At 40.1% G+C, this 14,022-nt stretch overlaps 1 protein-coding gene across 1 annotated transcript in view; it reads right to left on the bottom strand.

Moving 5' to 3' along the window:
• Positions 1–1,899: 1,899 nt before the first annotated feature.
• The window catches only part of ASB4 (ankyrin repeat and SOCS box containing 4), a 76,900-nt gene continuing 64,777 nt past the window's right edge, over positions 1,900–14,022 (bottom strand). The window contains exons 4-5 of the mRNA XM_012647682.1: positions 3,696–3,809; positions 1,900–2,567 (exon numbers count right to left, since the gene is read on the bottom strand). Of these exons, the coding sequence (XP_012503136.1) occupies positions 2,379–2,567; positions 3,696–3,809 (303 nt within the window). The 3' untranslated portion in view covers positions 1,900–2,378. The remainder of the gene's footprint in view (positions 2,568–3,695; positions 3,810–14,022) is intronic.

Below are 14,022 nucleotides of genomic sequence, written 5' to 3'. Positions count from 1 at the left end.
AATGAAGGGAAATGAAAAACCCCAGGATGACAGAGAGGGTGAGAGGTGGAAGAGAATGATTCCATACAATTTCTCTATTATTATTAAAACACTCTTGTTCCTATAGAAATTTCCTGCATTGTATTTGTGTTTCGGCCACATTTCCCCTTTACTTTCTTTTGAAAACATTATTTATTTGTAGGCACAATTCCTCATTCTTGTTTTCTTTCTAAATGTTGAAGAAAGCAACGACACGTGTAGAGTTCTTCAGTGCGATTGCTTGAAAGTCAAAGTTGGGTTACAGAGAAGAATAACTCACAAAGACGAAAGGGAACAGAAGAGCTTTATTTAAGTTTTCCAAATTCAAGTCGAATGTGGAGGAAAAATCACTTTAAATCCACAAATACACAATTCAAAACAAGTAGCCATGTATCCTATGCTAGGTTAACACAAATGTTTAAGCACAAGTAAGCCGATTCAGAAAAGTTTTTAACTTTCCCTTGCGAGGAACATCGTCTGCCTTTGTCGTCAGCCTCAGTTAGCTGTACTTGCCCCAAGTCAATGAATGTATCACAGACTTTTCTGACAGAATACTCCTGAAGGGGTAAGACAGCAAGCAATCCTGCAGGTGTTCTAGGGTGCGTTCTCATACCACTCACTACAAGCGAGCCATTTTTTGAAGGATTGAGCTTTATATGTTATGCATACAAATTCAGCATTTCAGTTCCATGATATAGATCTTGTTTTAGCACAGAGTATTTCCCCAAAAATAGATCTGAGTAAAACCAATACTTCAAAAAAATTATTGTATCTACCTATGATTTTTCCTACACAGCACTAGGAGTAAGAGCATCACAGTTTAGAAGCATAGTCCAGGTGATAGCCTAGTGGAATATGTAACATCATCTCTATTCAACACAGAAGCATCCAAAGTTAAATATGGTGGAGGACCACACAAGTAAAGGAAATCTGCTCACAACTAGCAAATAGATTTGTGCACTTAATTACTTCTGCTTTAACCTCTAAAAAGCCATGCTAAGGGGCAGCTTATCTAAAAGTGATTAGCAAGAACAAAAAAAGTGAAGCAAATTTGGCCTCATAAACCATAAAGCCCAGGGGTTAATCACCTACCTTTCTCTTTCTGCAAGCCACTAACTAGCAAGCCTGATTAACACACTCATCTTTCCAAGTTCTTCAAACTTTTACCATTTTCAAAGAGCCTTTCTGTTTACTTTCTGTAGCCAGCCAGCACTAGCAAAGTGCTCCTTAACTTTTAGTTAAAACACTCTGAAATGTTGGTGCACTACACAAAAAGACCAAAGTAATCCACTAAGTCTTTCTCTTCACACACTTTCTTTCTCCCATTTTCCTAAACTCCCTTGCCGTATAGGTGGGAGCCATTGAGTGTGCAATATTTTTGGAAAGCACTAAACAGGAAACCATACTAAAATGCAACAGTGTCTAGATGTTCAGAGAACCTTAAAATAAATACATTTACCCTAACAAGAGCAGGAGATCCTTCTACTTTTTTTTTTACCCAATCCCTTCATTGTTTATCCTCATTCTTAAAAGAAAAATCACACTTCATGTCAGAAACACAACTTTGAAATGCAAGCACTAAAAATGAGTCTGCACCTGTACTCTTGCCCTGGCACTTTCTATTGCAGTGTCCCGCCTGTATGTCTGGATCCTTTGCGAAATGGTGAGATCTCGGAGGGCAGCAGTCACATGGGACTCACTGTCACCTCCACTCTCTGGCTCAACGATGTGTGTTAACATGTCCAACCTTGACTATTAAGTGGACTGGTCTTCCTCTTTCATTTCTAATTTGACTCAAAGATCTCCTTGTTTTGACTACGCTCATGTGCTTTCTTCAGTAAAATAAGTTGAGTGCGTTGGTTTGGGGAATAGGAGTTTGCAAAACAAGCAACGACAGTAATTACTGCTAAGTGGTAATGGGGGGAAGACACCAAGTTTGAGGCCAATCACAAAGTCTGCTCTATTGGGAACTGAACGGTAATGTAAACTTACTACTGGGATGGTAGAGAAGGAGATTGATTGTGAGAAAACCTGGGTCCCATTTCCGATGAGATTGATTAATATTTGAAAAGTTTTATAAAAATGTATCAGGTACCTAAAGAGCGCTATACATATTAGTTATCACTGTTATATCACAGTTCCTTCTGGGTACACTCTTGTCTTTGAAAATTCCTTAACTTTATTCCTTGTTTATTTCCACTCACCATGCTATCCTAGGATTAATGACAGAGTGTTTGTAAAGTGTTTTGAAATCCCTGAAGTGTTATAATCAACCCAAGTACCATTTTATTTATGCAAACTGTGTCTACCCAGCGAGTCCACTTAAATATCTAGGATTGGGAACTGCTGTCTCATAAGGCTTAATAAATGATTCCCTCTGGCTCTAAAAGCAAGTACTTTTTCAATGACAATGGGAGAGAAAGCAAAGGAATTGCTCTGTGGCATCTGTTGTGTAACGTTTTTCTAATGGCACATCTCGATAAATGCATGAGAGTCCTTGGAGAGTTGCAGCACACAGTGAAGAGAGAGTGGTAAAAATCCCAGTATTTCTGAAAAGGAAGGCAAGACAGGTTAAAATTAGAAAGGTCCCACAGTTTACGTCAATAAAAATCAACAATGATGCATTTAGCCCCTACCCTACACATAATGGCAGCTTTCTAGGGTCTCCGATGGGAGACAAAATTATACAGGAAATTGAAATGGGGGTGGTGAGGAGCTGGTATACAAGGAGAGAGAAGAGAAGGGGGGAAATAACACTCTATAACTCAGAACCCAGGAAATGAGATAAAATATACTTGTGTGAACTGCCTGCACGAGTCAAAATAACAATTTTAAATTAGTATAAATATTATTGTATGCCCTTTATGTGCCTGGAGTGACCCATATATTCAGATATTTAATGGAAGTGGAGGATTAATGAAGCTCAGTCAGGTTAAGCAACTTTTAAAGGTTAATGTAGCTAATAAGTAGCAGAATAAGACTGCACCTAAGGCAGGGAACTGCAAGCCCAGTGAACTTCGCACTCTGCCTTATACCTCTCCATGGGGTGGACATAGCCTTTGACTTCTAAAACCAAAAACAGGGTGCTCAGCGGGAAGGACTGGTTTACAAAGGCAGCAAAGTCCGTAAGTCCACAAGTGAGGACTTGCCTCTGCCAATGGCTTTCTGAATGACCCAAGACAGGGTTTTTAATATTGTTTCCTGTCTAATAATCACTTCAAGGTATTTAAAAGTGAATGAAATAATCCACAGAAAACACTTTCATCTGCTAGTAAAAATGCTCTATGAGCAATACCAGATATTATCATTTAATTCATCTAAATTGATGGAAAGAAAGTAAAGTTGCCATCTTTATATACTTATTCAACTTTCCCTCAAATAGAGAAATTCCCCAAAACATTTCCTAATGCCATGTTTTGTTTTGTTTTGTTTTTTTCAATTTTTTTTTTATTTCAGGTTATTATGAGGGTACAAACATTATGGTTACACCTAATGCCATGTTCTTGATGGAGCTATTTACTCTTGCACCTGCATTTTGTAACTCTTTGTCTCATTGCATTTGAGTAGGCTTTAAAAGCATTCTCAAAACAAATTTTTAAAGTAGAATTTTCTGCACTTCTGTTGTGGTCTGGGAATACCTGACAGGGAAAACCATAGGAAGCGAATTGATTATTTACCTCCAAGTCATCATCTGGGATAGCTCTTCTCCACTTTACGTTCCACCTGATGTGTTCGTAGGCATTGACTACAACTTCGATTGCTTTAGGGTAGGAATGGCAGGCTTGAATCACCTGTAAAGGAAGCAGAAAGTTTCATCGGTTCAACGCATGCATATGGTTCATTCATTCGGCTCACAGAGACATCAAGGATTCATCAACCTATTACTGTCCCTGGAACTCTAGAATGTTTTTGAGAAGTCTCATGCCTTTGAGTATTCAAACATGCTGTCACCATGGTAGATGGGCAGATTAATAAAATCAGACCAACTTCCGTCACCTTCCAGGAGCAAGAAAAAAAGAGGCATAGACAAAGAAGGTGGAAACTTGAAGAGTTGCCTTCTCTGTCCATAACTAAAGCAATTTAGAGAGAGGCTGGCCACAGAATACACTTCCAGCTGCCTAGGAGACTCTTCCAGCTCTACAGAGTAACATGCAAGTTGACTGCAGATATCTTCCCAGTCCAATGCCTGAAGAGGACTGGATCACGCACCAAGCCACACCCGCTGGTATTTTAACTTTCACCAACAAATAAAAGATGACATAAATTTTGTTATTTCACCAGCACTCTCTGTTCAACAGTTCATTGTCTAACCCAAAATACTGGCAAGCTCAGTCAAGGTGGCCGGCATTTCCCTCAGGAGACAGAAAGATTTAGCTTTAGATTTCAGACCAAACTGGATGTTTATACACTTAACCAACTTTTGATGTCGTCGTGAAGTTCGAACCTATCTGATTGATTAATCAAGCAGTTTTTATTAGGGTACAAGTGTGAGAATATATAAGAAATAGCGAAAAATAAAACACACTGGTATCTCGTGAAAGGCTTAGCATAACAATAAGAGGCAAAAACACACACATGAAATAAGACCAATAGAGATGAATGGTTGGTTTGTATATTTAAGTGTTAGATTATATGGTTTTAAAAATAGAAACTAGAAATTCCAAGAGGGAGAGCTGTGTGAGTTGGGGCTAGTCAGGGAGGAGATGAGTTCGACTTAGTTCCTAGGTGCATATGTGCACTCATGCACCTCTCCGCATCAGAAAACGTAACAATAATGCTGAAAGAGAGGTACTTCGAGGGGAACAATAACATTTTCCTTCCCTTTCTCCTGTCCACATAAACCTGCTCCTTAGGTCCCTTCCTCTCCACTGCTGGTATAATATGGCAGGCAGGACTCATACCTGTTTCTAGGTCATTTTTAATAATAAAAAGTCCTCCAGTCATTCTGGCTACAAGAACGACATTATTTCAATAATAAAAATGTTCATTTTAACTGAATAGTTGAAACTCCAAGTTTATTTAAAGCAAAAGATTCTCCTTTCCTGTAGGCCTGCTTCAAGCTGGAAGCCTGCAGCGGGAAAGCAGGTATTGTGAGTTTGGGATGATAGGAAATATGTATTTGGTCTTTGTCCCCAGTTCCTGGTACCGAGGTACTAAAACCTGAGGAATATCCTGAGTGATAAGAGCGTCTTTGGTTATTCTTAACAAGCCCCTTTCAACCAGAAAGACCAAGCCCTGGTTAAGGATTGGAACTTCCAGCAGCATCATTCCCACCTCCAGGGAGGGGAGAGGAACTGGAGATTGAGTTCAATCACCAGTGGCCAACGATTTAATCTACCATGCCAAAGTAATGACATAAAAAACCCTAAACAATGGGATTTGGGGGTCTTCTGAGTTGGTGAACATGTCAAAGTGCTGGGAAGGTGGTGTGCATGGAGGGGGCATGACAACTCTGTGCCACCCCCTCTGAGAACTTGTCCCATGCTTCTCTTCCATTTGACTGTTCCCGAGTCGTATGCATCCTTTATTATAAACCAGTAAACCAGGGCCAGTAAGTGAAATGCTTTCTTGAGTTCCACAAGTCACTCTAACAAATTATCTGGGAGGGAGTTGTGAGCACCCCCAAATTTGTAGTCAGCCTGGCAGAAATGTGGGCAACTTGAGCAACCCCATTTGCAACCCCATTTGTTCCTCCAATTTGGAACACCCAACTTTCTTGATATGGGCAATGCTCCTCTTCAGACTGGTCTCTTACAACCCTCACCCCTTCTTCTGTGTCCACCAGAACACCTCCACCTTCTTTCTGCCAAGATCGCCCTATTTCAGAAAATCCTTTGGGTGTGGCCTATTTTCATTTAAAACTGACCCAGGTGGCTCTCCAATGTGACCCACAAACGGCCCATGGGAACATGTATCTCTGTCCCATCATCAATGAAAAGCACTCATGACTCCCAGTTTGATAACCTTTCTTTCCTTTGACACCACACAAGCAGCTCCAGCCACAGACCTGCTCCTTTAAATTTTCTCATCATAAGTTCCAAATCAGTCCCATTTTTCCCTTGAAACTTCAGAGGACGTAAATCAAGCCCTCTGCGGAGTCCTCTTAAAGTTTCTCTCACTGGATGTGAAATGAGGACGAAGCCCCCATTAGAAGGGAGGCATGCCTCTGCACTTAAACAACTTTCTCCAAAAAAATTTTCTTCCTGATTTCCCAGGCTAACTTGACCTCAATCTACCTGAGCAAAAGATCACAAAACTGATTTTCTCTACTTACTTTACTAGTTCTTCATAGGTGGTCTGGCATTGCATTTTTCCATGCAGGGTATTAAGTCTTAGGGTCTCGGGTAAAACAGAGACAGAAAGATTATCATCTTAATAACCAGCTAAGTAAGTTATGTGTGAGTGTGTGCGTGTGTGTGTGTGTGTGTGTGTGTGTGTGTGTTGTAAAGAGGTCAACCTGAATGGAGGGCCCGTGTCAGGAAAGAGCTAAAGGTAAGAGCAGGTAAGAAGGAGGCGGCTGGCAGTGCACCTGCAACACCAGTGCGAAGAGCTTGGGATTGACTTGACATGCAACATGGGGCCATTATATACTCTTAACAGAAGGGGTTGTATTCAATCAACGCACTCCATTAGGAAGCCTTTACTGAGCATTGTGTTTAGTACAATGACAGTAATTCTGAGAAGTTTATGACCTGTGTTTTGTCTTCAAGGAGTTTATAACCTAGTTTGAAGAGAAAAGACATAGATATTTCAAAGAATTAGAGAGCAATATAAGTCAGTAAATAATAAAAGACTAACTTGAAGATCATCAAGTGTCCCTTGAGCACCATGAGCAAAAGCGCAAAGGAGAAACCGAGCACATCAAGGGCACAGAGCAGTGAGGAGGCTGAAGGGGAGCACACCAGCTGCTTCTCAGCGAGTGCCGGCGCCAGTCCTGGGAACGAAGGCACCAGCAGCTGTGAGAAGGAATAGTAAGGCGTGATGCTAATCAGACATGGGGAGAAAAGAATACAACTTTGAAGAGAGACATCAAGGACAAATAAGGGTTCCACTGATAGAAATGAGGAACTTGGAGGGGCTACTAATTTGGGAATGGGCAGAGAATGAGGAGGTGGACATTTCATCTATAATGTCTTAGTGTCAGTCAAAAATGTACATACAGATGCTCCAAGGAGAAGGTGAAGATGGAGAGATTTGTGCACTTAGAGGGTGTGTGCTGGTTAAAACTATGAGGCTCAGTATTCCTCTAAATGGGTATAAATGGAAAAGGTAGAGGATCATGGCTTACAGCTTCAGAAATCCTAACAGGCAGGAGAGAAGAAGAAGGGAAAAAAATAGCTACCATTTTTTTTGAGGATTTACTATGTGAGGAACTATGTTAACTCATTACATGATTTAGCTTGCTTAATTTTCAAACAACCCTGTGAGGTTGATCCTATAATTATCCCCATTTCATAGATTTAAGACCAAAGGCTGAGAAAATGTAAATTCTGGGTCATTTAGCTAGTAAATGATAGAGCCAGGATTCAAACTCAGGTCTACATGACTCCAAAGTCAAAAGAAAACCAGACACATCAGAGTAAAAGACATCAAATGAAGAGAGTATTTAAAGTAGGATTATCACCAGGGCCATGAAGATCAGAGATATGAAGACAAATTAAATACCACCAGATTTGATTAGAAGGTCAAATTACCAGGAGTTGAGTGGACCGAAACAGCTGAGGACCAGATTGTGGGGGATCGATGGGGGATGGATGGACAGCTGTAACTAGGGATGACCCGCCTCATCTTTAAGACCCTTGGTGTCAAAGCATGTAGAGTTTTAGAGGCCCAATAAATAACTTTCCCTCCTGAGTTTTAAGCCCATTAAAAAATAAAATGAAGATGACAATCAGAGATCAGAATGTCATCTTTACAAACTACATATAGTATGTTTAGTTATGGGGACACATGGAGCTTCTTACACCCTACCCTCAAATTAAATTTACATCCCAAAACTGCAGGCTTCTCCCTGGCAGACAGGGTTGGTTCCTGGAAGTTTGCCACACAGATGAACAAAGAATTTAAGTATATCCTCTAGGCCCAGGTTGAAGCAAGCAAACTCAGTTCCTCTTCCCAAATCATCAACCTGGTAAGTGAAATAAGAAGGGGACAGAGGTTGGTCGGGGGTTTATTTTAGCAAAACTTTCCTCATGAAAACATGAGATGAAGAAAATGATAGCTCTCCTCTAAATAGTACATCAAAACCCAGGTCCAATGGCCCAAACACAGTGGGAATTAGGACAAGAAGATATAGTGAAATGAAGCAGGGCCATCCGCAGTGAGGATTACCAAAAAAGAGAGTTTTAAGAGTTTTCTGGAGCACAGTTTCAAATCAGGAGTCACGGCCTCAGTGGAGGACGACATCAGCCCCAGCAAACGAGCCAACCAGAGGGCCTCTGCTAGGAAGGAAGCAGGTATTTGAGTCAGTGGTGTGTTGGAAAATGTCAGTAACTGACTTTCTGGGAAAAAGTTATGTGTATATTTATACGTATATAAGTTTATTATAAATTTTACTTATATGAAGAATGTATACCCCACAATTTACAAATAATAAAAATATCCAATACTTTCTATTTTCCATTCTGTATAGTCGATTGGTTCTCCCAGAATGCTTTCATTGATTTTTGTATCAATTTATAGTATTAACTTGTATTCACAGCCAACCCGTGTCTACAATTGAAGAGCACATGTAATGTATTATAGTTCCTATGTGAATGCTGGTTGATAGTTTTATTACGTTAAAGAGTAAGATAAAAGGGAAAAAAGGAAGACATGTTGGAACTTGACTTGTTCATCAATGATGAGTGACTTTTTTGTTGAGATAATAGTTTTCAAAACATATTTCCTCAAATTTTGTGCTATTCACAATGTAAGAGCTACAGACATGATATGCTGCACACTTTTAAGTTTAATCTGCATTACTAACATTTTCTCCAGTAATTTCTTAAGTCCAGATATCAAGAAAACAATAAATGAAGGACTGCTTAGTAGCATTTGCTGATTTCTGTGGTGTAAATACTCCCATCGTGGCCTATTTCAAGCTACTAAAGTGTGGTTGGGAAGAGACAGGCTGTAACACGGCATTATATAGTGTTCACACCATACAGACACAACAGATGCAACTAACAACAAGAGCATAAATCTATGGAGTATAATCATTAGGAGATACAGAGAAAATAATTAGGAAGTAATATGTTTTTAATATTTTATTACCTTTGTTTTTAGGATAACTTACACGTTGTAAGTTTATATGATTTAATTTTTAATAAAGGTTGCATTTAACAATTAGCTCTCAAAATTCCTAATAATTTAACAGTCAGGTTTTGTGGGCTACTGTGAGCCAATTCCAGCACACAATTGCTTTGAACTCTTCCCATATTTAAAAAGCACAGGCACAGCCCTCACAGACTGAATGTATATACTGAAGCTCCAAACCAGTGAAGAATTATCCTGCCCAGTGTCTGGGTCCAAATGAGCACAACATAAATATTTGTTTAATGAGAGCATCTGTTCACATACATATTGTGGGCACAGAACACAAAGTTGTGCTGTTGACCATGGCTTTTTCAGCCAGGTCCAAACAAACAGAAAGCAATCCTATCATCAACCCATAAGGGGGTAAGTAGGGAACCCTTTGCTAAGGAACCTCTGAAGATTCAGCATTTCTGAACCAACAGAAAGTGAACCTAGAAGGGCTTTTATCTGGATATATGGTTGTTAGAGTGGGCAGGAAATTTTCCAAAACCTTGATCTTGGAAAATTGAGGCAAACAGGGCTGATCTTTTCTTTGTAGATGGGATGAGGATGGCAGATATGTAGGTGTATGCAAAAGAGACAGACAAAATCTACAGCTGACTAATGCTCTAAACACCAGATATAAACCACCATCATAGTATCATAGGATGCTAGATGCGCAAGGGACCCTAGACATTATCCAATCCCCCTAATTTGGAGATGAGGAAATTGAAACCTGGGCTTCGTAATTTCAAAAGAATTCTCTTGTGAATACAAAGATACAAAGTTGCTAAATAATTAATGTGAAAATAGCATCCATCCTAAGAAGACCTCCAGACACAGCCTTTCTGGAAGGATGATCCGTGGTGAGTAGACTGGTGATCACTTGAGGAATCCAAAATAAAGATTTAAATTTATGAGTTACCAATACAGAGATGATAGCTGAAACTAGTCCAAGGCCTGGATCAAGAATGTACTTATTCTGGAATTACAGAAACAAAAAAGCATGGAAAAGTCAGAAAGCTCACCATGAGGTTTGCACATAGTTTAGGTGGTCCACTCAGAAAATGGATCTCTATGCTCTGCATTAAATCCCAGGCCACACTCACTCTTCCTGAAAGCCAAACTTGTACCACAGGTGATTTGTCCCTAGGTTTTTCTTCCCTCTCCCTCCTCACCAACACTGAGAACACAAAGAAATGGAGGCAGAAGAGACGTGGCTAAAAGTTATTCTCCTTTTGCAACACATTACCTACATCTCATCTAGGGTTGCCAAATTTAGCCAGTAATAATAATAATGTAGTTTGCCTGGTTAATTTGAATTTCAGATGGAGAACAAATCATTTTTAATGTAAGTATGTCCCAAATATTGCACGAGACACACTTATACTAAGAAGTACTTATTATTTATCTGAAATTCAGATTAAACTGAGCATTCAGTGTTTTATCTGGCAATCCTCTTCCCAGCCCCTATTCAGAAACAGTTCAAACTAAGTTATGGATACAGGAATGTAATACATTCATAGTTTCGGAGCCTCACTTCACATATTTGGTGCTTCAATTTGCACTTGGAATACTTCTATATATCACGGAGAGATGACTTCTCACCTTTCACTAGGGTAAAAGAATTAGGTGGTTCCAAATCTTAACTTTCTGCAGTCTTTAGATGCACAAAGTCCAAGGCTCCCACTGCTGTCATTAGTTTTTGCTGACACTCTGACGGCTCAGTTTTCTGCTGACAGAAGACCTGGTTCTCAGAGCATGAAATGCTCCTTTTAGCCTGACAGCTTCCCTGTTCTCTCCACTGGCACTTCCAGATTCTTTTAGAACTAGGACAGCTGGACACACCTTTTTCAGGCCTCAGTAATTATTTTACCAAGCAACAGCAACAATAACAAAAAGACCCTGAGGTATAGCAAAGTCTAAATCATCTCTGTATACTGACTGCCAGGGATGTGAACACCAAATGTCAAGGGACTAGTGTGGACCCTGAGAGGAGAAGTCACTGCCTCCTCTTTGCCTTTGCTGACCTGGAAGACAGAAGACGCCCAGTGAGCTTCACCATCATGTGTCTCTGGCATCTCTTTTCTCCCTTCATGGAAGAACAATTGGACAGAAAAGGTCTTTCTACCTCCAGTGGTGACATCTGGAGAAAACTTTAGACATCTCCCCTCACCATCCACCTCCAAAAAGCATAGATTAATACATGACCTATTAAAAAACAGATTTAAGTCTCCTTGCTGCTCTTCCAATCCAAATGCCACCTGCAAGCCACTTCAGCAGAGCAATTCTAAAGCTACCTCCAGTTTTATATACTGATATATTTGTGTGCAGAAAGGTATTTGATGATCAAAGGGAGCTGCTTGCACCCTGGGCTTCATATACAGCATTGTTCAATGGCAGAAATCATCCTTACCTTCCCCAAACCCTCATGTTGCCTTTCCCTCCCCTAGAAAAATGTCTTTCTTGCCCTATAAGAAAACCCAGTCTTGGGTCCCTGGAGTGTCACTTCCTTCTGAATTATGCTGGGAGAAAAAAAATCAAATGTCCTTTTGTACCCTGGGAAGCAGTTGCAGACCCCATAATTCTTTTTTTCACCCTGCTTATGTAATTTATACATTGGCTTTCAGTGAAATACACCCTCCACAAATTTGCTTTGTATTTGGAAGAAAGCATCTTCAGCTCTCACCTTGTTCTTTGTAAATAAGGAAACTGAATTCCCCATCCACAAGAGAACAAATCACTTTATCTTCCGGATAAATGAGTCAGTCATTTATTTGTCATAAAGATGACTTTCTCTTTGGAAAGTCGGGCTGTGGACTAGCCGTTCTAAATCACTTTGAAGCATCTGCATAGTAAATTGAATAGTTTTCCTTTAGTTTTTCTTTGGAAAGGGGCCAGCTCTCTTACACAGTCCGTTGAGTAGCAACAAAAATGTTTATTATACCAACCATCTAGCAGTAGCCAACTCTATCTTAAATCTCTTTAGCATACAGCCAAGCTAGAGGAAGTCAGAGGAGCAATCAAAACTGAGTAAGAAAATGCTAACCATGGATAAACAATTCTTGGAACACATAACTGCATGCCTATTTCACAGGCTAGTGTAGCCACCAAGTACTGCCAGTAGAGGAGACCCTGCACTGGACCAGGAGCACCTTGCTGGGAGGGCGGAAAAAGGAAACACCGACCACCACCACTGGACTCCATGGCTGACACACCTCGCTTACTCACTGCTCAGACAATCCTGAAAAGTTCGTGTTATTACCTTTACTTTTCAGGTGAGGAATTTGGGATCTGAGTTATTAAGGGACTTGTTCAAAAATCATGTAGCAAGTAAATGTCCAGGCCAGGACTCAGACCCACAGTTTTTACCCTCCCAGCTAGCACCTCTTGGAGAACTGCTTTTGCAAAAAAGACCTGGGGACCTCTCCTACGTTTGCAAGACTTCTCACTGGAGAACAGAAACTCTGTTTAAAGGCCCGTTCTCTTTAATATGGCTCTTAAAAGGGAATGAGGAGAGGGTCTTTCAGTTATTTTCACAGAGACCTATTCCATCCAGTCAGCCAGCAGTGAGTTTCAGCATACAACTCAACATTTAGTCTCTAGGCAGTGACTCACACACACACACACATTGTCTCTCTTGGTTGGGAAGGTCCCTCTGGGTAAACCAGGCCCAGGAGCACTGATTCTACTGCTCAATGGCTGTGTAATAACAACAACAGTCATAGTCACTATTTGTTTAATGGTTACCATGTGCCAAGCACCATGCTAAACATTTCTCAAATACTATTTTGTTTAATTCTCAAAACAACCTTACAAGGCCATTATTATTCCTAAAGTTGGTAGAGCATGTTTCTCTGGCATGTTCATGCCCTATGTGTCTCTCCGAACTTTTTCTGGAAGGAAAGTAGCCTTAGAGCATAAATATGCACAAGATTATGCTTTGTGAAGTGAGCCACATTAGAGAGATAGTTTGTCTTCTAGAGGTTCCACTACGAAGAATGACCAGACTCTAGCGAGATGTGGGTAAGGAAAAAAAAGATGGAAGTAGACCAAGGAAGAGATGTTTATAGATGCAGGATGAGCTTGAAGTGAAGAACTGGAAGAGAGACTCTGCAAGGACTAAAACTGGCCGAAGAGCAATAGGAAAGAAGCGTTTGGCACTATCCTCTAGGCTTTCAGAATATTGGTGATATGCTACAAGTACAGGATTAACTTCCTTCTGATGAAGGACTGAATCTGCATACTATTGCCAAGGCACAAAGACAGCATATACCCATTCCAGAGGGGAAGAAACTGAGGCTTGGGAAGTTTCAGTAATTTTTTCAGTCACTCTTTTAGGTAAGTGGCAGGATCCAAGTTTGTATGATCCCAGAGTTCATGTTTCTTTAGTCCTTACGTGAAGAGCATGGCTAAATCTAGAATGAATGAGCTACAGATGACAAAGCAGAGATAAAAATAAAAAATAGAAACAATGTCATATGTAATTTAAAATACCGGTTTGAATATTCACCATTGAGGTTGTTAATGTTTATTGTTTTGGCCAAGTCTAGGGTGCCAGAGAATGATTCGGAAAATGAATGCAACCTAAGCAGTAGACACACATAACTAAAAGCTATGGATCACTGTACTTTTAATGTAAGTAGTTGACTTTTCCATAGGCTTTAACTGATCTTATTTCTAAGGCTGTAGTTTGTACAAAAGTTCTGATATGAAAATATTCTGTGA

Source organism: Propithecus coquereli, unplaced genomic scaffold (genome assembly GCF_000956105.1).
Source record: "Propithecus coquereli isolate 6110/MARCELLA unplaced genomic scaffold, Pcoq_1.0 Scaffold108, whole genome shotgun sequence".
Lineage (NCBI taxonomy): Eukaryota > Metazoa > Chordata > Mammalia > Primates > Indriidae > Propithecus > Propithecus coquereli.
The sequence above is the reverse complement of the archived record's forward strand: the minus strand, read 5'-3'. Positions and strand labels throughout refer to the sequence as shown.